This window comes from Seriola aureovittata, chromosome 19 (assembly GCF_021018895.1).
Source record: "Seriola aureovittata isolate HTS-2021-v1 ecotype China chromosome 19, ASM2101889v1, whole genome shotgun sequence".
NCBI lineage: Eukaryota > Metazoa > Chordata > Actinopteri > Carangiformes > Carangidae > Seriola > Seriola aureovittata.
Window position 1 is genome coordinate 11,369,826 of NC_079382.1, and position 22,893 is coordinate 11,392,718.

Genomic DNA, 22,893 nt, shown 5'->3' on the forward strand with positions numbered 1-22,893 from the left:
AATTACTTTCTTCCCAGCAGCTTTTTGTAATTTGTCAATCTTCCAGAAATATTAGATTTTCTGAGGAATTTCACCTTGAATTTTCCAAACGGGTCCAAATGAGAACTGAAAGATTATTATCAATACTTGGTCACAAATTTCAGTGCAAAAGACACAGATACTCAACATCAACAGGATGTATGCTACAATGAACAGGCATTCATGTACAGTAGTATACATCATATTTATTTTTATATCATTGGAATTATGTGCTACAATTTCATATTTTATGGTAATGATAACAGACATAATACAACAACCTTTGACTCAAGTTGAACAGACTTTAGCTGACAGTTCATTATCCATACCATTGTAAGTCTTCATCATAATTTATATAAAATGCTTACAATTTTAACATAATGTGTCTGGAAAGTATAGATATATAAAACGTTTTTTTCTAGCTGACGGACCTTATCATTTTGTCACGCTCACATTTCACACACACTACTGTTGACAGGTTTGAAAGAATAAAGAGTTTCTGCAGTAAAACCAATAAGACACATTTCATATTTACAAGGATGTTTTAAATTCTGAGCAGATATTTAAACCAGTAAGTAACCAATCACAACTGAAAACAGTTTACATCAAATGAAATTTGTAAGGACTGACTGCAACCTTAACACGATGCTTGGGATTTGTAGACTGTAGTATAAATCTCCCATTTACTTTGGTAAGGATTCCCATCCTTTCTTCCACGATGGCCTGACTTGTACCATTATATACTTAAATTTACCAACACACATTTACAGGGCGATGACTGTCCAAAGAAGCAACAGCTCAGCAACAGCAGCAACTGTTGGCAATGATTTGTTCACAACAACTGTGTGCAAATGTTAGGTCTGACTGATGAGAAAAGGTCAGATTTAAGCTTAATGTGTAAACAGAACCAGAGCACTTTACAGTCCACTAGGGGTCCACAGGCTTAGCTAAGTTGGCCCTGACTCTTGCTTGGTCCACAGCATCCAACATGTTCTTGCTGTCCATTGCCAGAGTGTGCGCTGCAGCCAGCAACTGTTTCTTACACTCCTCCTTCAAAGAGGTGATGGCGTTCTGCTGCGCCAGCCGCATTTTACTGATCAGCTCCGCCATGTCGTTGTTCAGCAGCTTCTGGGTGCCCTCGATCTGGTAAACAAACAATGGATTTAAATTCATTTTCTCATCAATATTACAGTGGGCGTGCACAAAATGAACACAAGAACAATGTAGGGCAGTTAAATTAAATAGAAAAACACTATCTTTAGGAAGATTTTAAATGTTCAGTTTTTTTGTCGAGATTGCTACAGGGATATGTTGAACACTTTACATATTATTATTATCAAAAATTTAAATGTGTGGATTTGTAGAAACCCACTTTGAGTGTCCTCAGTCAGAATAGGAAACATTAAAAAAATATATATTCTTTGCATGTTTGGGTAGTTCTGTCTCTTTTTGTTTCCGGGACAAGCAGAGGGACTAAACAAGACAATAAACAATAAAGAAAGGAAGAAGAGAGATGAGAAAACAGAGCAAACGAGCTGAAGCTGATGTAGTGTACCTCGGTCCTGACAGACTCGTGTAAGGTGGGCAGTATGTCATCCACATTGCGAATCAGATCTCGTAAAGCCATTCCTACAGACTGGGGGCAGAGATCAATACAGAGAATTAATCAGCTGCATGACTCAGGAAGTTTGTGTTTGATTCACGACCTTCAAATTAGACGATACAGACGAACTGAACTGTAGAACAAACTGTAAAGAAATTAAATTAAAAAAAAAAGAAAAAAAAATTGAAAAATTGTCTCACTGTACCTTGACAATGGTGATATATTCATCTGGCTGCAGTTCAGTGATGTCATTCTTGAGTTGAACAACAACTTTGACCAAGTCCATGACAGACTTATACACTTTGTCATCAGAGCGGTCCAGTTCAGCTGTGGGCGCAGGCTAAGAAAGAGGGAATGATGTGCTTTTTTTAAAATGATTAAAATACTCGTCCTCATTACTTTAAACTGGACACTATTTTAAATGCTTGGTGACATCAGTGCCCTTTCAACTGAGGGGTAATTAAACTTCTCAAATGTCTGGGTTCATTATAAATTCTTTGTATCTAAAAATCAAAGCTGATAAAATTAAATGGTCTTTTCAGTGAGATAAAAAGATATTACAATCCAAAAAAAAAAAAAAGAACTGGTATAATTACCTGCGCTGTGAGCCGTGGGGGTTTCTCTGGCGGTGCTGTGAGGCAGAAAGATGAACGTTATAAGAGACAGAGAGAAAGTAAAGGGAGTCAGGAGGACAAAGAGAGAAATAATAGTCTCCAGAATTAATTTAATGTGAATTTCTTTGAGCACTCACCATTCTCTGTGTCAGCTCCAGGGGACTGAAAAGAATAGACAAAGAAAAACCTCATGAGGACTAGAAAATAAACCCTGTCCAGACTGTCTCTGTAAAGACATTCAACACACAATAATGCAGAAAGGTCATCCGAGATAATAGAACTAACTTCAGACCAAAGTCTTTTTAGATTTAATTTATATTCCAACAGAGAAAAGTATATAGAAATACAAATCTTGTTTTTAATTAAACTGTTTTACTGTATATCCCCTTGCATATTGTATATCTGTGACAATCATTCTATTCATTGTGATTAAAACTTTTACTTATTTTTGGTTTCCTAGAGTTCTCAGAGTTTGTCAACATCAAAAATGAATGTATTGCATTGATATGCGACTTGATTTACGATTGTATTGGATCGTTGCGAATAAATAAAAAGTGCATCATTTAATATATTTGTGATCAGAAGAAGAAGACAAAGGAAAACATGCATTATTTTTACATGACATTTCTCTTATGCGATTTTGTGTATTTACATATATTAAATATAATTAACACTATATATTAATATCGTCCAACATACAGGTCAGTGGTTGTAGTGGTTCTTCCTTTTCCGCTAATCGCTGGCATCATTGCACTTTCACGGCTTTGATTTCCTCTTTAAATAATCAGGTTTACTTTGCTGAAGTTTTAGTTAGATGAATGTTTTCTAACTGCACTGAAAATATCTTGAAAAACCACATAAACTACTCCATGTTGTGTGACACGATGCTGACTACACCCGGCCACTTGTCCAATCGGAATAAGAAGAATATTCCTCCAAAGATAATTGCAAAAACCATCTGGTTATGTTCAATTATTTAAAATTCTAATTCAACAAGCTTAAATATGTTTTAATTTTCTCCTTTGAGTGAAATCAGAGTGTGTACAGACTGATACCTACCGCTGGGCCGGCAGGATCCTCTGGTCCCATGGGGTCCTGCAAAAGAACAGGCAGGTTCATTTTATAGAATATGGACGTGGACCCTCTCTTTGGAACTGTGATCAGAGGAACATTCAATTTAAGACTAGCGGGGCGTCGGGAGCGAACGGGTGGGTCGGTATTGTTTAATGATGCCTCGCTCAGCGTAGCCTCCAGGGCCACGTTGATTTCGGGAGCGAGGGCACACAGAGACACAGAGAAGGGTTTGACAAAAGTTAATGATGCTCTGTTTCCCACCAGGAGTTTCTCCTTTTTCTGCAGCCACTTATTATCCTCCATCATCTGCGCCTTCTGCTGACGGAGAGTGTCCTGCATATTCCGTTTCTCCCTCTGCCACAGGCGCTGGGCGGCCTCCTTGCTGTTTGGCTCCACTCGGGGAAACTCGTTCTCCTACAAGAGGACCAGGGAAATGTGATAGGGGGATAAATACCACACAATATTTGTCTCTTTTTTTTTCCTTTAATCTCTTGATGCTTTAATATTGTAGGTTTATCTAAATTTGAACAACGAAGAAAGCACACAGCCGTAAGCTTAAACCTTTAATCTAAGTGCTGAGTGTGTCTTACCCCCATGCTGCGACGTCGCGGGGACCTGACTGGCAGTGCAAGAGTGTTCATGGAGTCAACGGGGGACTGATATTCACAGGGGCTGGCCAGATCAGGGGAGCTGGCACACAAAGCTTCATTCAGCTGCACGGATAAACACATTACATACATACAAACGTTTATTTTATCATATATATTTTTTTCCCAAAGTGAAGTCTGTCATCTTGGAGGAAACTGGCAACTTTAGAGGAGTTACTTGGACACATTGATATACTGTACCTGAATGTGTAGACCAATGCTGAGCGTGTTCCCAAACCGCCCTGGTTTCATTCTTGAAGGCTATGGTAAAGGTAGAAAGATTTTTTCTTTTTTTTTCTTTTCTTAAATGTACATATGCATTAAATTCGTGTGCTATTTTTAGCTGAATGTGAAAGGGATTCATACCTTGGGAGGAGGCTCGTTGAAGTTTAACTTGGGATCAAAATATTTTGTGGAGCGTGCTCGGTCCCTCTCTCTCTCCACCTCCTGCTCCTTCTCCATCTTATGGACGTCACTGACAGATTTAAGACGACAGTTTAGTCTTTGTAAGAGAGGCACAACAAAAAAACAAAAAAAACACACACATAATGGGCTTTTTCACCTACTGGACTAAATCACTTCAAATAGATACATCTTTCCTGTTATATAAAATATTTATATATTATTTTTTATTTTCTATATATTATCTCATTTTTAAATTCTTTCAGCTTAAAAACCAGCGATGAATGGACCTAACTTCTATATCAAAGAAGCTCTGAGAAGGTTGTTGGATTAACAGTAAAATAACATCATATCAAATCAGTGTAACTATCTCATTGAGGCTTTTGTCCTTATTGTTTATGAGGCAAAGGAAACTGACAATTGAGAATAGCAAAACATTTACTGATGAGAAAAACACTTAACATCTATTAATGTGAAATGCTGTGGGTTATTTCATCATATACTGAGGAGAAAACCAGAGCAGTAGGAGGAGCAGACCGAAAGGTCATCACAAGATTCAACTTGTAAATATGACCTGACTCTCTGAGCCTACATTCATTTTTATTCCGTGCAGTCACTTTGTAAGAGGAGAGCTCTTTTCATAATGAATAGAGAAATACCTGATCTTGACCACCAGCTCAGTGAAAGTGGGTCTCTCTCTGGGGTCGTAGGACCAGCAGCGGGTCATGAGTGAGTAGAGAGCAGGAGGGCAGTCATCTGGTTTGGGCAGCCTGATGCCCTGCTCCAGTTGGTTGATTACGTCTCTGTTCTCCAGCCAGAAAAACGGCTGCTGCCCTCGACTCAGTATCTCCCACATACATACAGCTGCAGAGATATACAAACAATAAAAAAAGACATGATCACCCCATAATTTATTCTTCATGATGAAATTGTGCGACAGGGCTACAGAGGAAAATTTCAAGCAAAGACAAAACAACAGCATGGAGGTCTGTTTGGTGATGAGGACCAACACAAGACGATGACGCAACGCGCAACTTTTTCTCCATAAATACTTGAAGAGAAACTTCAATGGAACTATAAATAAACAAGGGCGGGAAATAACAAGACATTCAGTTTACTGTAACATAAGACAAAAGAAAAACAGGAAAACTGAGAAGCTGCTTGAAAAATGACCTAAATGATTAATCAATTAACACGATTGTTTGCCGATTTTCCTGAAATGTTCTGCTATAGAGGGAGACAAATAGCCACCTGTCACCACCTTCCTGTATTCAGGCAAGTACTACTGCATCGGGGGATGAGTCATGAGTAATAAAGACCATTAAGGCTGTTGAGGCTTGTTTGCGAACAGAGGACCTCAATGTATTTGTGATATCAGTTCAAATAATTCTCACAACATCATAAAATCATGCAGCGCTTGTTTAGGCTGATGATTAACCAGCCACCCGTCTTTTGCCACATACGAGTGTCATGTTCGTTCTTTGCACCAAACTAAGCTGTTGTAGGTCAATCCGCGGCTCACCGAACATCCACACATCACTGGACGTTGTGAAACGTCTGAAGTTGATGGATTCCGGGGCCATCCACTTGATGGGCAACCGAGTAACAGATGCTGCAGAGAAATAGGAGACGTTAGTATTTTTCCAACAACCTTTTTGAAAAGGAATATAAAGAGAAACCTTTTTAAAAATTGGCAACTGAATCATTTTTCTCAGATTTGTTTAAACCTATTATATTTTATGCATAACTTTGTGTCAGACCTTCTGTTTGTGCCAAGAGTGTTTTAGTTTGGAATTTCACAACAACAGACATGCATGTTTCATAAATAATGAGAACTTTTCAGTTATGCAAATGAAAATTTCTCAGCAAAACAGCCATGAGCGTGCAGTTGTTAATGTGGTAAAATGTGGTCACCGTTTTCTTTTATGCAAACCTTTTCCTGTAAGTTATTTTGAAATCTATCTGTCTATTTATCTCTTTCAAATATTATTCAGTTTAATCTGACAGTTTAATGTGTAATCAAATCAGCTTTTATTCTCCTAGTTTTCCTCTGTTACCTTTGTAGTATTCCTCATCCTCGATGTACCTCGACAGACCGAAGTCTCCGAGCTTCACACTGTCTGGACTGGCAACTAGCACGTTCCTAACTGCGATGTCTCTGTGAGAAGACACCAACAGCACAGGAAGAAAGGTTCAACTTTATGTAGGAACAGGTGGAGATGACATATACACAATGTGATTAATGCAAATGCTGCAACATGATGGAGTCTGTTATCGGTGGAGCAGAGTGTCTAAAATAGCCATTAGCCCTCACTGACTGAGCTAAATTTGCTTCTTGGTTACTGAAGCACTGCAATAACAAGCAGAATACAAAAGGAATCTTAACATTTTCCACGCAGGCAAAAACCTAATTTTCTTTGTCTGTGTTTCCACTTCACAGGAGATTGAATCTTCGAGTGGCTGCTTTGCTGCCTGAAACCTTTTGATAATGTTCTGCAGAAACGACAAGCGAAACGAGGTTTTCTGTCATCTCAAGTCAACTGTAATGTTGTTTAGTATAAATATTTCAACTTTAAATAAAAGGTTTTCCATTGACTTTTTTTTTTCCTGGTTCCAGACCATCGCTGCCTACATCCCGAATTTTGATTGAGTCCAGTATCTCATGGTGATCACAAGATAACTGACCAGATTTCAGAATTATCAAATTATTTTTAACAACATATTGTATTTCAATCCCAGAATATAACAGACTGAAGAATCACAAAAACTGTTTTTTCTTTTCATAGCAGCGCCAAAAGGCCTAATTTATATAATTTGTGAAAAACCTATTACTGTACTCCCATCTGAAGAAAACAGACCATTACAAGCAGAGTAATATATGGCCTTGGTTCTCTCCATAACATTTGAGGATGCCTGATAGTCAGGTTTATAATAAACATAAAATTTCAAAATGAAATTTGTGGCTATTTATGCACTGTAACTGTCATTTATTTTATCTTCTATTTCATTGTATTCTTTTTAACTCATATCTATCTCTCTTTTTTTACACTGCCTTGATTTTCTTATCTTGTCATAATGCCTTTGTCTGTCTTGCAAACTTTAAATGGACTTGTTGTCTTGCCTGTAGTTTTGTGGCTGGGTTCTTGTACACAGTAGTTTCAAGATTCATTAGTTGTTTCTTGTATAATGATGCGAGTAAGTGACATATTCACAAATACATAGTCTAGTGACCTTTCATAAAAATGTCATAGTTGCCTGTAATATTGCTCTGTTAATCTACTAAAACACAAAAATATAAGAAAGCACTTTTCTACATTTGTCAGTTGAATGGACTGAACTCAGCTGAACAGTGTCAGTATCATCACTGCCTGAATGCAAAGAGAAAATATTCTTTCACCTGTGTACCAGGTTGACCCCTTCCAGGTAGACCAGGGCTTTGCAGATCTGCAGGCTGAACAGCACCAGAGTTGTATTTGTCAGATTGTTCTTGTTCTGAGTCAAGTAGTTTCCAAGCTGCAACAACGTCAATTTTTAAGTTAGGACAGGAAATCTACATCGGCACAGAAATGCAAATACATGTAACTGCACCAAAATCAGTCATGACTCATGTTGCTTGTGGACATGACAGAAGACTTCAGTGAGCTGTAGTTCCCTTTTTTTATGTCAATCCAGTTGATGCCCTCTTAAACTAAAACACATCAGTTCAATTATGATTGAAATCAAATAAAATATATCATGAAAATCGTGGCTGACACTAACCTCTCCGTGCTGATAGAGCTCCATGACAATCCACACAGGATCCTCCTCTATGATCCCAATCAGTTTGACGATGTGAGGATGGTCCAGGTTTTTCATGATCACTGGAAAATCCACAGAGTTCACAAATTTTAATGTTTGTAACTCTCAAAGTTACAGTAACTAATGCCACCCTGTTATTTTCTACACTTTACCTGCTTCACTCATGAACTTCTCCATCACATCGGGTGAGCAGTCTTTGCAGGTTTTCACTGCCACATTGATCCTGTCTCCATCCTGTTCAATCAACAAACAAAGAGACATTGATTCTGTAAACATTTGAATGGGATTTAATAAGATTAATTATGTAAACAGCAGTGGACATAACCCTGTTTGTATCATTAAAGTGAATATTGTCTAGTCTATAGTACAACTGCGTTAGAGATAACCTTACAGTTTTTAATCCCTTATTGCTGTTAGTATTGACACATATATATATATATATATATATATATATATATATATATATATATACACACATACATACATACATACATAGCTATATAGAAAGTTATATATACATACATAAAATATATAGTCTATATATACATACGTAAAATACACTTACAGGTTTTTTGTAAAATCCATCATAGACTTCCCCAAAAAACCCCTCACCGAGAATCCGGCCAAGAACGATGTCATTTCGGTCAATCCCATACTTCACTAATAGAGAACAACATTTGTTGAAGCTCAAAAGTGAGTTTATACGATAAGTCTTATTCTGCAAAATACATGAACACCATCTTTGGACAAACCTGATTTCGGCCTTTCATCAAGAATTTCACAGTAGATATCTGACCCTGCAAATACAAGAGAAAGAACTTCAGTACCTCCCTCAATATATTTTTTGCGGGACAATTACAGACACATTTGGCTGGTAATTAAGACCGTGCTGTGTTGTACAATGGAGGTTATGTAATACTATGAAAACTGTCAGCTCACCCATACTGTGTCTGACCGAGCTGGTGTCTCTGCTGCTCCAGAGAAAAAAAGACAGAATGAGAGGAAGCCCCGATCATAAATATACAAGTTATGGCTCCTCAGAGCGCTGACAGCATGATTCAATAAAACAGTCCCTCTCATCAATAAATTACTTTTCATTTCATATTACAACCAAAGGGAATGAGTACAGCTTGGACTCTGCAGCTACAATGAGGCACAAATCATTCAAAGTTATAAAACAGTCAAAATCCACTCACCCTGTGGGAATCTCAGGGAGGGAACTTCGTGGATTAGCATCTAGGATAGAAATTAGATAAGATAATTCCAGTAAAGTTTAAATAATACATTTCTCAAAAGACTCTAATTAAGCTTTTAAGTCTTCCAACTATGTTTAAATCACAGTGGTGTTAAGAAAATAACAGGGGAAGTAGCTGAGTCATACGCACCTTTATTTGGTCGGTAGATAACAGTATCATCTGTTTTGTTTTCCAAGCGGCAGTATCCATCAATAAGGTCCATCATGTTTTCCGCCATAGGGACTGTGACCACGTTGATCGATAGGCGCTATCAGAAAGAGGAAAAAAAGGACAATGGAGGCACATATTACATTTCCTGTGCAATCATTCCCTCTCTAACTCTTACTGGCTATTTTCAACACTGTATGAAGAAATATTGTATAATACGTGGATTGTGTTGTTGTGGTACTCACTTGTCTGGCCCCCTCTATCTCGAGGTTTAGGAGAGCCTTGCCGTCGCTCTGAGATAAGCATTGTACTTTCTTGATCTGTTTGAAGTCGGCAAGAAACACAGCCTGAGGCACAAAAGAGAAGGAATGCAATACGTTAAATGAAGATGGGGCTGATTACATTTGTAATACTGTGTGAGATACATAATGATGTCGTATCCACTGATGGCTGTGGACAATGTCAAGAGATGTCTCTGCAAAACATGTCTAGACACGATAAGTTGGTGTGGCAGGTTTCCTTTCGTTTATCCCACCGAACTGTCAGTATCAAAAATGATATGTTGATACTTTGATGGTGATGACAGTTTAACATTTTAGGAAGTACGCTCCTTCACTTACTTACCAAGAGTTAGATGAGAAAATTGATGTCACTCTCATAACTGTATGCTAAATATGAAGCGCTATGAGTTAGCTTAGCTTAGCTTAGCATAAAGACGGATAACAAAAATCCGACTACCACAACTTCTAATACTGAAATAATACTAATCTGCACAAAAAATTGAATGTAAAAACAACAAGTGGTGATTTTACGGAGCGGTTATGTGCCGGACCAGGAGCAGTTGCCAGACAACCAGCGAGACTTCAAGAAGTAGCTGTTAATCAGTGAGCTTTAGAGGTGTTGTAAGGTGGATTTTATTACTTTTGGACAGAGCCAGGCTAGCTGTTTCCCGCTGTTTCATGTCTTTTTTGCTAAGCTTTATGCTCTGTAACCTCTGCTAAAATGAGCAGAGGCTGTACTGCAGGATAAAAACCACAGATCTAACCGGCTGCTGGCTTAATTTGTAACATCTAGACATGAGATCAATCTTCTCATCTAACTCTCATCTCGTCTCATCTTACAAAAAAGCAAATTGTTGTTCTTCCCAAGAAGCCCCAACTAATCATTTAACAAGAATCCTAGAACAAGGCAAAACACATATATAACACCACAGTGTTCTGTATGATGGAAGAAATACTTAAATCTTCACCACGCTTACCGCTGAATTCTTATGTGTGCGTTGGCGAATGCCTCGCCCGCCGATGACCAACTCCACTGACAGGCTCCAACCTTGCTGTTGACAAATGAGAATGATTTAAGGCCCTGTGCTCGTGGATCCGTCTGCGCGGGGCTCAGTCAAACACTCCCTGCCCAGTGCATCAATATCTACTCAGGTATTTTCATGGCCAAGAGCACTTGGAAGCGGGGCAGGGTCCGAAAGATTACATTATCATAAATTATAGTAGGGCATGTTAGAGGTTGTGAGCACCATGGCCAATCACATTCCCCTTCTTTCATCCCCTTAAAACACAGCATGCTCCCTGTCGTCACAACAGACTGGGAACACAGTAGGGAGCTTTCCTCAGAGGAAACTTCTTGTTGTCTGGGATGTTAAAATATGAATACAGCAGCTCAGATTTACCGCCAGGAGCAGATGATGTCTCCTGAAGAAATTATGATCATCGTGTTTTCAGTGTGCGTTGGTGTATTTATCATACAATGCTTCAGAACCATCTGCTGTTAAATACCACCGTAGTGCCATATGTACAGTGAAAGCAGTTCAATGCCAATGCAGTCTTTTTTCTTTTTTTATATTGTGCTCTTAATTTCTGAAAATACTTTTAGTGTTTAATTTAATCTGGATTGATCCGTTTTACATGTAAAAATGATTGCTGACGTTCTGATAAAGAAATATTTGCCCGCTTCATCTTTATGTTGAGACTTATTGTGGCATGATAAATTGAAACTTCAGCCAAACTCAAACACCGCATCTCAGGCCTTGCACTGGCATGAAAAACAGAGCCCTTAATGTTTGTAACATTAATATGAACAAGAGTAAAATCCCTGTTTGGAGCGCCTAAATCCACAATAACAACTATGACAGGATTTAGAGGAAGAGCGCATCAGTGTCAGTAACAGGCTGAACGTGATGTTGTCACTCACCACTAGTTCACACGGGAAGACCTCTTCATCGAAGTTGACGAAATCTTTGAGGGTCTCAAAAAACCTGACCATGCAGTCGTCCTCCTTGAGTGTGGCGTACTGTTGAAACGTCTGCTGAATCAGCTTCCGTAGCTGCTTCGACTGGATCACAACAGGGACATTTGAAATGACGAAACACAAGACTAGGTCAAGATTTAGCACATGTCTGAATCACGTACGGTCGGTGTAATTGGGTTGAAAATTGTTGTGGAACCCTTTATCCGTTACTCTCTGCGCTCACATTACAGTGTTTTAATGCAGATGCTTTTCTCATTTACATGTTTTTCTATGTCTGTTGTCAGACAATGGAACTAGTATGAAATAGTGACTGAAACGCGGCACATTAAGACTAGTTAACCAGATTTAATAACCGCAGCGTCGTCCGATAAAATCACAATGGACAAAAGTGAACGACTGTGATGATCACTCAGAGAGAAAGCTAGAAGCAACTTCGGATGTTTTCACACATCGTCGTCTTTAAAAAAGGAACCAAACTCAGTCCTGTTAAAGTGGACCGACAGAAAAGACACTCAGTTCCTTTTTTGTTTTTTTTTCTCATTGTGAGTTAATTTGAAAAAGGACTCCGTTCTCTTTATGGTTCACTTCAGCTCCGATGGAGCCTCAGTCCTCTTTTTGTTCCCACCATAGATCCTCTAGATCTCTCAGACCTTTACTGCTTTGGATTATGGGTAGCTTTAAATTAGTAATATTGTTTTACTAATTTAGTTAAATCAGTACCGCAATCTAGTATATTCTCTATATAGTGTAGAGTGCACAGTAGACAGTGTATATTCTACCACAACTCATACTACTGTACTAGAATATACGATATATTCGGTTCACTTCAGAGGTGTCTGGGTTCATTTGGAGTGTTCACATATGCGTAAAAAATGCTGACGAATCGCACTGAGTTCGTTTTGAAGCCTGAAAGGGACCACGTGTGAAAACAGCGTCTGTCTGGGGAACAAGGTGCTGTTCCACCTCTCTGCTTCTCACTGAACAGACCCGACACAGAGATGTTCCTCTTGCTACTTCGATGGAAAGTAGCTAAAGTTTGTCCAAAAAAGTTGCTAGGTGCTTTTTTGAAAAAGATGCACAAAATTGACAACGTTGCAGGTTGTAGACCCCCCCCCCCCTAAGGATAGGATAGTTTACCTTCATGCTGTTGATCAGTTGTGGAGGAAAGAACAGGTCCAGGCCCACTTCTTTTCTTCATTTGTAAAGACACATAGAAAGAAAAACAGGAAGATAGAGGAATCAAAGACGTGAATATTGCTGCAAGATGAACACATCACAATGTTCCTAATGTCAAAAATGGATTGTAAAGTTGCTATCAGGCATTTATAACATTTAATAAACACTAGGTTCATTTCATTTCATCATCAAAGAAATAAAGTTAAGAGAAAATAAAAACTTACTCTAGCAGCTCAAAGTTAGACTTCTTTTCTAGACCTTTTGCATTCATGTCTTTATAGAACCTCCTGTAGAAACACAGTAAAAACAAAGCAGGTTAGTGCAGCATAAAACTAACAAACTCAATCACCTCACCCTTATCACTCTCAAACAAGCGGAATGACATTGTTTAATCAGCAAGCGCAAAAGAATGCAGAGACTCACCTGATCTCCAAGCAACCGAGCTGCAGTGCCATCCCGTCGCTGACTTTACTGGCATGATACTGCATGTAATCACTACGCACCTGTCGTAAAGTTAAACAGAGAAATCAGATATACCGACATATACTCCAGTAACACTGAACTATTACACTATTACGAAAATAATTTGGATATGATGGCAAAATTGAAATGTATGATATATATATATATTTTTCTTTATACACCCACTTCATTTTTGTCAGAAGCATGACTGGGAGTGATGGTTTATTTTTCTGATTATTATTAATAATTATAGAGCTAAAGGTTTTATTATTATATTGTATCATTATTACATGTAGATGTGTTAATAAAAAGGAGTGCCACCTACAGAAACCCAAACATTACCAACACAAAACCAGTCTGGGAAAAAGTCATCCCTCTACTGGTCAGTGCAGTGTGAGAACACTTCTTACTGCCAGATATCTATTGATCTACAACAGCCAAAAAGTTTAAAAAAAAAAAAAAAATAATAAAATAAAATACACTGTAGTTTGTTACCTGTTGGTAAAAATACAGCAATGTAGATCTGTCATCTGTGAATTTTTCCAGGAAATTGACAGGAACGTATCTGATACGTAGGTCGTACCTGTAATCAAGAAAAAACCAGCGCAGTTCATCAAATGCAGTGTTTTAATTTCACACGCTGTAAATATGTCTCATATCATTCAAACTATAGAAGAAGAAATCATGGATCCTAATAATCCGTCTGTACCTCCACTCAGCTTCCACATGATGGCTCTCGTAGCGTTGTTCTACCTCTCCCACAGTCAGATCCGGATGCAGCCAGTGAAGTTCTTCAGACTTCAAGTGTTTCAGCAGGAGACCGTAGGATCCCGTATGTTTGATGTTCGGCCCCAGTCGACCGCTCACCAGGATCGAACGAATGATGGCCTGAAACAGATGCAATGAGCAAAGTCCAAAGGTCCTCATTTAAATTTTTATCATGGATTTATAGTCACCCTCGCCAAATATTACACTCTGTGGTGGACAGACATGAGACAAAGCACTTCCAATATGTTTTTTTTTGCCGAGAATTCATCGACAGCTTAAGGAAGACAAAACAACTTCTTCTCCAGCTCAGGTACCAACAAGAACCACATGCTTCAAACTTGACAGATCTTTGATTTGTTACCAAAATCATCCAAGATAAACTAAATCCCCCCTTTAATCACAGTCCTCTGACACGTCAACTCCCTTCCCCATATTTTGAAGACGACTCACCCTAATCTGCCAGGAGCTATCACATTTGACCAGCTTGAAGTTCTTGCCCAGGTTGTTGTTGGTGCAGAAGCACACCTTGAGGATCTTGACGGGCCCTCCGTCGCCAGCGAACTGTGATTCGGGGCTGGACTCGGTGCCACTTTGTCTTGGACTGGCCACCTTCCAGGACAGGGTGTCACTGGACATCACCTCGTACATTTTCAAGATTGGGTTGGCACCATCATAACCACAACATCCTGCCGACAGACAAAGGAAAAAGATTGGAATTTAGATGTTATGTGAATAGTAATATTTTGATAGTGTCAACCATAGTAGGCGACCTAAAAGGGTGAGGAGAGTTTATTTTATTTAAACTCAAGCCTCTTTTTAAAATTGAAATCCAGGTGAAACAGAGATTCGAATGTATCCAGTGTATTGAGGGAAGGCCTGTGATGACACTACTGTCTGTACACGCCACTCTGTGACTTGCTACAGCATAGTATGAGAGTCATGCTACTCTTCACATTCATGCTGTGATCTTGTGCCATGTGGTGTCTGACTCACATCATTTCATTCTGAGATCCGCCGATTACATTCCTCCCTCAAGTGAGGGCCTGTGTGTTTCGTAGAACAGTGACAGTGAGTTCTATCATCAATATCGACAGGGAGAAACTCCTTAACGTTTCTCTTTTTTTCCACTGCAAAGGCAAATACAGGTGAAATTTCAATAGATATCTGCTGAAAACACAATGTGGGAGCGACAGCATGTGGGAAACTAACCGTCCGCAGGTTACACGGGAAAAGAAAATTTAGTAAACTGAGACGACACTCACCGGAAACCAAACTACAGTGAATGGCAGAGTGATTACTAACCAACCGCATAGCTCAGGGCACTTATGCAACCTCTGTTGATTTGTCCGACACGCAGGACTGAGGTGAGAATGACTCCGAATGAAAAGAAATTGTTTGGAAACACTTACTTACTTACTTACTTACTCGCTTTATTGGCAAGAGTTAAATGAGAAGATTGATCAGTCTCATGCTGGTCTGTTCAATATCAAACTAAAGCCAGGCTACGTTAGCTTAGCTTAGCATAAAGACTGGAAACAATGGCTGCCTATCAGCACCTGTAACGCTCGCAGACAAATGTAAATTTCATAGAAAACAGACCTTTTACAGCGACTCAGAAATTGGTTAGCTTTCCTGCAGCAATGGAAGTAAATGAATCGCTGAAAGTTAGTGCAAACAATCCCTCCAGGTTTCCCAACTCGTGTTGATGACTTACAAACCCTCTGTCTGTACAAAAGGCTGTGTGGGGATCAACTGTGTTACTACACACTCTGATGCATTACTAGGACAGCACTGTCCTGCAGGAAGTAGTAGCCTACTATGTATTTATATTATGATGGTGAGAAAGAGGCAGTAAGACAGAGTGGTTGGTCAGAGTAAGATAATGAGCCAAAAGGACAGGTCTCCAGACTTAAACCCCATGGAGCTGGTTTGGGCTGAACTGGACAGAAGATGAAAGCAAAGCAAACTTCAAGTATATTGTGGGAAAAACACCATGAGGGGCTCTGGCTCAGGAGGTAGAGCAGGTCGTCCACAAATGGGATGGTCAGTGGTTCGATTCCTGGCTCCTCCAGGTCGAAGTGTCCTTAGGCAAGATACTGAACCGCAAATTGCCTCTGATGTGTCGTTGGTGTGTGTGTGTGTGTGTGTGTGTGGTGGATAAATGCTGTGTGAGTTTGCGAATGGGGCTTGTAGTGTAAAGCGCTTTGAGTGGTCACTAAGACTGGGAAAGCGCTATATAAGTGCAGTCAGTTCACCTTTTACAAGAGCTGTTGCCTGAGGCAAAATGTAGATGAAAGTTAGTTAAACAGTTGATCCTATTTGTTTGTTTTAATTTAAGAAACACTGAGGTATTAAACTACAAAAATATCAATAAAAAATAAATAAAAAATGGAGGCATTGTTAAACTTTTGACCAGTAGTGTCTGACTGTTTCTTGGCTGAGTGCAGTGACTGTGAGGTTGTTTTGCACTTCCTTTTTGTAATTGACTGAACAAACAAGATTTTTTACATGGGAAGCTTTAAATGTGCCAGTATGTGGATTTTGTTACATTCGGACAGAGTGGGCCGAGCAGCTTCCCCCTCTTCGTGCGAAGCTCCGCTAACCGGCTAACATCTACATATTTACTGTGCAGCAACGGGCAACAGGAGAGTCTGCTCCAACCACTTAGGGTTTAAACAAACATGGTGGTGGATAGTAAACATCACGAAAAAGAAAACTCCAGCACACAGCCACAACTAAACACCAGGAAACAGTTGATTCAAACGTCTTCAGTAAAGGTGGAAAAGCTGAAACCCTGCACACGCTTTGATAGAGCTTTAAGGTGACATCTGATACTGAATAAAAGGCAGCAACCAACTGATGCAACAAATATAAAGTCAGGAAAAGACACCCAGAGCAGCTCTCACCTTACAAACCCAACCATCCGTCTGACTCTGCGCCCCTCATCTTAACTTTCTGCTCTGTTAATCAAAAATCTGAGGACATATATGAGAGAGAGCTAAATACTTAAAAGCTGCCTTTACAACACACCCAGTTGTGACTTCGAGATTTCTCCCACTTACCCACCTCACAGCAGTGTCCGTCAGTAAAGTGCCTTTTAGCTGTCACAACATGTTTCCTCGTAAATGGGGCTCCTCGCTGTTAGTCCGCTGTGAGGGAGCTGAGCTGTGTTAGTTTCTCTCTGGGTTTTCCGTCGCTGTTGGACAGGGTTGTGTTTTGTTAGCCTGAGGCCATGAATTCCCCAGCAGGGCTGCATGTGGGTGTGTTTGTGTGTAAGTGTGTGTGTGTGTGTAAGTGTGTGTATGTGTGTGTGTAAGTGTGTGTGTGTTTGTGTGCAAGTGTGTGTGTGCGTGTGTGTGTGTGTGTGTGTGTGTATAGAGAGAAAGACAGTAAGGAAAAGAGAGAGAAGATGAGTGTGTAGCGCACCGGCATGTTGCACCATCACCTGGGTGTGGAAGGCCTGACATGATTGAGGAGAGGGTGAAGTTTAAGACGATTGCCAAGTAAGAAAAAAAACGTCCAGGGATTAAAGTGTGTGGAGGACTGGATATAAATACATTCCTTGGCTGACGTGGAAGAAACAACGAGTAAACATAGAGACATGTGTGCATTACAGAGACTGTAAAATCTGCTGTGCCAAAAATATTTTGCATGTCTCACAGTGGACCTCTGAGGGAAATGACAGATAAAGATAAACGGTGCAGTAGATGTAATAGTGAAGGGCTGAAAACAACTATGTGGAACAACAACAGAGAACAAACTGAGGAGGGAAAGGAAAGAAAAAGGTCTGAATGATGAAGGACGCCATAAATAACTTTGGTTGAGGTGAAGCTTTCACTGTTGAATCCCTGTGACCTCTCGTCCAGTTCAGGTAACGAGTGTGTGGGACTTTTTTTTGTTGTCTAGTTTTAGTCTTAAACACTTAAACACTAAAATGCAGAACAATGGGACATATAGAGTATAGCAAAGGGCTGGATCTAGTCTGGTGTAACAAATCTCAGTTAGGTACACACCAAAATGTCAAAACATGTTACCATCAAATTACAGCTGTAACAATTAATCAATTGATCCATCAGCAGATTGACAGAAAATTTATTGGCAACTATTTTGTTGTTAAATCAACAGTTTAAAGGTTTTGGTCACTCAGCTGCACTTTTTGGAAATCATGATGGACATTTTTGAACTATTCCCTGACATTTTGTAAACCGAAGAATTACCGGTAAGTGATTAATCGCAAAAGTAATCAGCAGATTAATCAATAAAGCAGCCCCTTACGTGACTGCTCAGACTTGTTGCCATATTTACGAGTATATATGACATTCTATCAATCATATTTAAGTCTAAATTTAGACTGTATTCTCTGCTTGTGTTTAGACATTTAATATTTTTGAATTTCACATTCTTTGTTAAATATAACAAAAGAGCTTTGTAGGAAAAAAATGGTTTCAAAGTCGATTTTTTAAACAACACCCAGTCCAGGTGCTCTCGTGTTTTGAATGCGATCATTTCATTTCATCTTGTGACTACACTGAACCTGTTCCGCTAAATCAAGCCACGCTAATACTGTAATTTTGTAGGACAGGAGTCTACCAATTACTTTCTAAGCAGGGGAGTCTTGTCAGGCAGAGCTCCAGCAAAAACTAAATAAATATGAGGCACAAAAAAACACACTGAAAAAAAAAAAAGCTTCCAATTAAAAACACTGACAGCCATGAAGTCCTTTCTTCTGCTTGTTTTTAACAGCACTCTAGGTTTTGTAAGTGAATAAAAGCGACAGTGTTGTTGCTTCTCTCACACACTGTCATGCTGGCACTTGAGTTGTTATGGTAACAACTGTTCCTTCCCCAGGGAGATTTTTATCCCAAACTGTGCCTGAGGTAGAGTGAACAAACTCTTTCAACACTCAGCCACAACAAACGCTGCAGCAGGACACAAAGATATGAATATTTATCCAGATTAAATGCAAATTACTGTTTGTCATTCTTCTGTTTCTAAACTCTTGTGTTTTGCTCGACATGGACACCGTGTACCGCTGCGATGTCCGAGAGTGAATGGCAGGGGGTGATACTGGGTGAGAGATAGTGACAAATGAGAATGAAATTCCACAGTGGAGAGGCAACAAACGTCAACAAGGCTGCAGCTGAGAGACCTGAGAGGAGTCTGTGTAGAAACACTAGCGTCATCCGCAATACAGTTTTCTGTAGGAGCAACAATTCCCACTGCACACACCTTGGGAAAATGTGTGAAAAAAAATCTACCACAATAAACCACAAGTGTCAAAGCGTCACAACAGAACCACAATAAAGAGGTCAGACGTTTCTTTATGTAATGACCTTTTAAATGTGCAACTCTGTTGTTAATGCCGGACTATCATGCAACAAAGGCTATGGTCCTGATGATATTCAGTCCACTCACACGGTTCCTTTTACAGCCGGACAGACAAATTGTTTGGGGTCATTTAGAAACAGTTTGTTTCACCAGAAAACCCAGAGAAGTTTATTTTTCATTTATAAAATATCCAACTCACTATGTATCTTGGTCACAAACAGAAACTTACCATCAGCAGATATATCAAGATCAGTATCGACCTCAAAAATCCGGCGCTGGTCCTACACATGTTCATCTCTGACTGATAAGTGCTGCTTAAGTAAACTGCACAGTGGTGCAGTGGAAAAGGCACGGTCACTGTCATGACATGCGCCGCTGACAGTGTTATCACACAGTGTTTCTGTGTAATGACATTATAGGAAAACCATCAGCAATCTATTCTCAGAAATCATATTAAAGCCATGCGACATTACCAATTTAAATTTTTATCAGAATATGTTTTCATTTCAAATGTAATTTAGGAAAAGGAAGTTTTCAAGATATAAATCTGGTGCTTAGTAAACGAACTGTTTTGAGGTATTGATGACTCATCATTAAACCGTGTGAAAAGAGCTACTTCTTCTCTGATAAAGACCAAGTTACACCATAAATTATGTTTTTTTTTTGTTTTTTTTTTTAATGCAGCAATTACACTGAAGCTTCTTTTTCTGGTAGGTGCCTGTCAACACAGGCAGACATCCACAGACAGGCCTGCTCTCTAAACACTGCTGTGTTGAGGGTCTGCATATTGCAACGTCATGACCCCAGGCACTGGAATGTGGCTGGCTGCTGCTTCACCTGCACAGACATGCTTTGATAATGAAGAAAGTTCTCTCTGGGAGAAAATGGCAGTTTGTACTTCACATTGTGAAAATGCAAGTATTGCAAGCCTCAAAGCCAAGTTTCACACTCCGCACCGTCCCACAAGGAATAAAAACTACTTTAAAGGGGAAAACACATGTTGTTTGTAACCAGTTGAAGCAAACATCGGGACATTAAGGATCATGTCAGCGTCTGAATGCAGGCCTTTCTGTTTATATCATTAACGTCTATAAATGTGGGCCTATAGCAGCTGCTCCTCTTAGTTGCAATAAGTCATTAAGCTCACCTTACCATAAAAGAGGCGAAGTGAAACTGAAATAAACATAAACATTTTTTATATTTAAAGTCTTACCTGATTCTGACTGAAATCCTCTTGACAGAAAGTGTTATTCCTCACGAGGAGTCCGGGCCTCACAGTTTGTGTCACACTCCGTGAATTGAGCAAGAAGGTGGCAGGTGGCCACTCCCTCACCTCTGCAGCCCTGCTGTAAGGAGGGCCCACTTCCTTATTCCATGAATCTCCTACTAAGAACATGGCGGATCGCCTGTCACAAGTTGATGATACAAGCGTGGTTGTGTGTTTGTTTCTTTTTCTTTCAGACGGGCACATGGTTTTGAAATGTTCTGGTTGATTTCAAAACTAGTTTCAAAACTCAAACAACATCGTAAGACGTTTATTGAAATGGTTGTGGTTTACAAGACTCTCTGTTTATCACTTTACTTCATGGCATAAAGCAAACCCTTTCCGTATATTTCCGTATATTGAATTTTGGTCGTTTATGTTTACTTTGTTTCCCCTTTGTTTTCATCCGTCGTCAGTGAAAAGTTATTGGTGTCATAGTGTGTGATTACACCGAGTGAACAACAGAGGGCGCTGGAGGATAGAAAAAATGTTAACGTTGACTTAAAAGGTCCAACCGTGTTCAGACAGTAGAGAAAGTATAGTATAGTATATATAGTATCTTTGCTTATACATTCCAGGTATATTAACATATAATTCAAGTCATGGATGAAAAATAAGAATGTTTTGTTTGTGTGTAAACCTAATATTCACAAACATATTAATAAAAGTTCATTAAAGAGCCAAATTTACAGCAAAACGGCAGTGAAAAAATCTAAGGCACTAAATTGGATTTAAAAAAGAGAGAGAAGAAGAGCAAGGTGGAAAATAAATAATGCCATGATGCTGGGGGGTTGAATGAATATGAGAGAGTTTTTCTCTCATAAAGCTACAACTGACTAAGTTAGAAAGACAGATAGACAATATAAGTAGCATCAAATGCACTGAAGAGTTTATGGATATGGTACTTTTCAGTAGTCAAGTCAAGAACAGGTTGACAGTGTATGAGCCTTTAAAATCACCCTTCCCTACACCAAACAACATAAATGTATCTTTTCAATCAACAAATCAACACATTTGTTTTTATCAGTCCAAAACATTTAGCTGTAGATGGTCCCAAAACAGATTCACTTAAGTTTCATTACTACTTTTCATTATTATCGTACATTTTAAGTGAAGTATCCTAGCCCTTCTTCCACCACTACACACTGAATTATTATGTCTATCTGCTTGATGAGTTAAGGTTTATGATTAGTTGCCATTTCGACATAAACAAATACAGCTGAAATGAAATATTTCTTTTAATTTCAGGTCCAGGGTAAAAAAATACATAAAAACATCAAGGCGAAACATAACTGAGCAGCTTGGTATTGCTTGAATGTTTTTCATTGTGTCATCACATTATACACCCACAATGACAGAATGACTAGAATAACAGTGAATCATATTATTAGCTCCTTTGCTGCTCACTGCCATAACATATCTGATACTTTTCCTTCAACACCTCATTCTCCCTCGAGAGGGGCGCAAAAGACGCTCTGCATGAGCATGCCACACAGCCACCTGTGTGCCCCCGAGTTTATGTTTCTAAATACTGGCACGCCTCCATACAGGGAGGTGGCACCCGGTGTGGGCACAAATGAAGGAGGACGGGGGTGTGATGGTGATGATTTAGGAGTTTTAGGGAAGGAGGGGCCTTAAAAAGTCAGCGATAATGATCACCAGTGAACAGTGAAACCATTGCAACTGCGAGAGCTTACCACTGCAGTGCCCCATGCCTGCTACTGTCTGAATGCATACAAATCCGAGATTGACCGGCAGCTGTTGTGGATTCTTGCCCTTGACACAGCTCTGGTCTGCTGGGTGGTGGGTGTGGTTTGGACTTGTTCTGCCCCAGACTTGAACTCCCCTACAGCTGTCACTGTTCCACACAGCTATGCCGAACCCCCTGGCACAGAGGGGAGCACTGGATGCTACAGTGAGGGAAAAGACTGAGTGATGAAAAGATGCTACTGACAAGTCCAGAAATCAATGGCTTTTACATATATTGTAGAATATGTTTGGAAATATACAAAGAAGACCAAAAATAACACATGTGTGTGAAAAATTCTCTATGTTGGACTGTAAGGACAGTTTCCTC

General features: G+C 39.4%; 1 protein-coding gene across 4 annotated transcripts; it reads right to left on the minus strand.

Moving 5' to 3' along the window:
- Positions 1-204: 204 nt before the first annotated feature.
- Positions 205-20,898, minus strand: ptk2bb (protein tyrosine kinase 2 beta, b). Of its 4 annotated transcripts, none has more exons than XM_056404596.1 (31): positions 20,766-20,898; positions 14,675-14,910; positions 14,166-14,344; positions 13,952-14,039; positions 13,418-13,497; positions 13,219-13,281; positions 12,956-13,010; positions 11,762-11,902; positions 10,818-10,892; positions 9,805-9,906; positions 9,542-9,659; positions 9,353-9,392; positions 9,096-9,127; positions 8,909-8,953; positions 8,722-8,816; positions 8,309-8,390; positions 8,118-8,218; positions 7,756-7,871; positions 6,416-6,516; positions 5,881-5,970; positions 5,018-5,222; positions 4,323-4,431; positions 4,158-4,217; positions 3,900-4,022; positions 3,571-3,723; positions 3,295-3,330; positions 2,373-2,397; positions 2,218-2,252; positions 1,827-1,961; positions 1,574-1,654; positions 205-1,161 (listed from the first exon to the last, which is right to left on the minus strand). In XM_056404596.1, the coding sequence occupies exons 2-31, from the start codon at positions 14,870-14,872 to the stop codon at positions 946-948; spliced, it is 2,979 nt and encodes a 992-aa protein (XP_056260571.1). In that variant the 5' UTR covers positions 14,873-14,910; positions 20,766-20,898; the 3' UTR covers positions 205-945. The 4 variants fall into 4 exon arrangements, with proteins under 4 accessions (XP_056260571.1, XP_056260575.1, XP_056260573.1 ...); XM_056404600.1 differs by lacking the exon at positions 20,766-20,898 and adding an exon at positions 19,782-19,878; XM_056404598.1 differs by lacking the exon at positions 20,766-20,898 and adding an exon at positions 17,291-17,432.
- Between the last annotated feature and the right edge of the window lie 1,995 nt (positions 20,899-22,893).

Excerpts from the sequence above, each read along its gene's own strand:
- ptk2bb (XM_056404596.1), bottom strand. The coding sequence starts at position 14,872 with ATGTACGAGGTGATGTCCAGTGACACCCTGTCCTGGAAGGTGGCCAGT. Across the intron at positions 8,954-9,095 it reads CTCGGTCAGACACAGTATGG|GGTCAGATATCTACTGTGAA; the intron begins GTGAGCTGACAG and ends TTGTATTTGCAG. Across the intron at positions 1,655-1,826 it reads AATATATCACCATTGTCAAG|TCTGTAGGAATGGCTTTACG; the intron begins GTACAGTGAGAC and ends CTCTGCCCCCAG.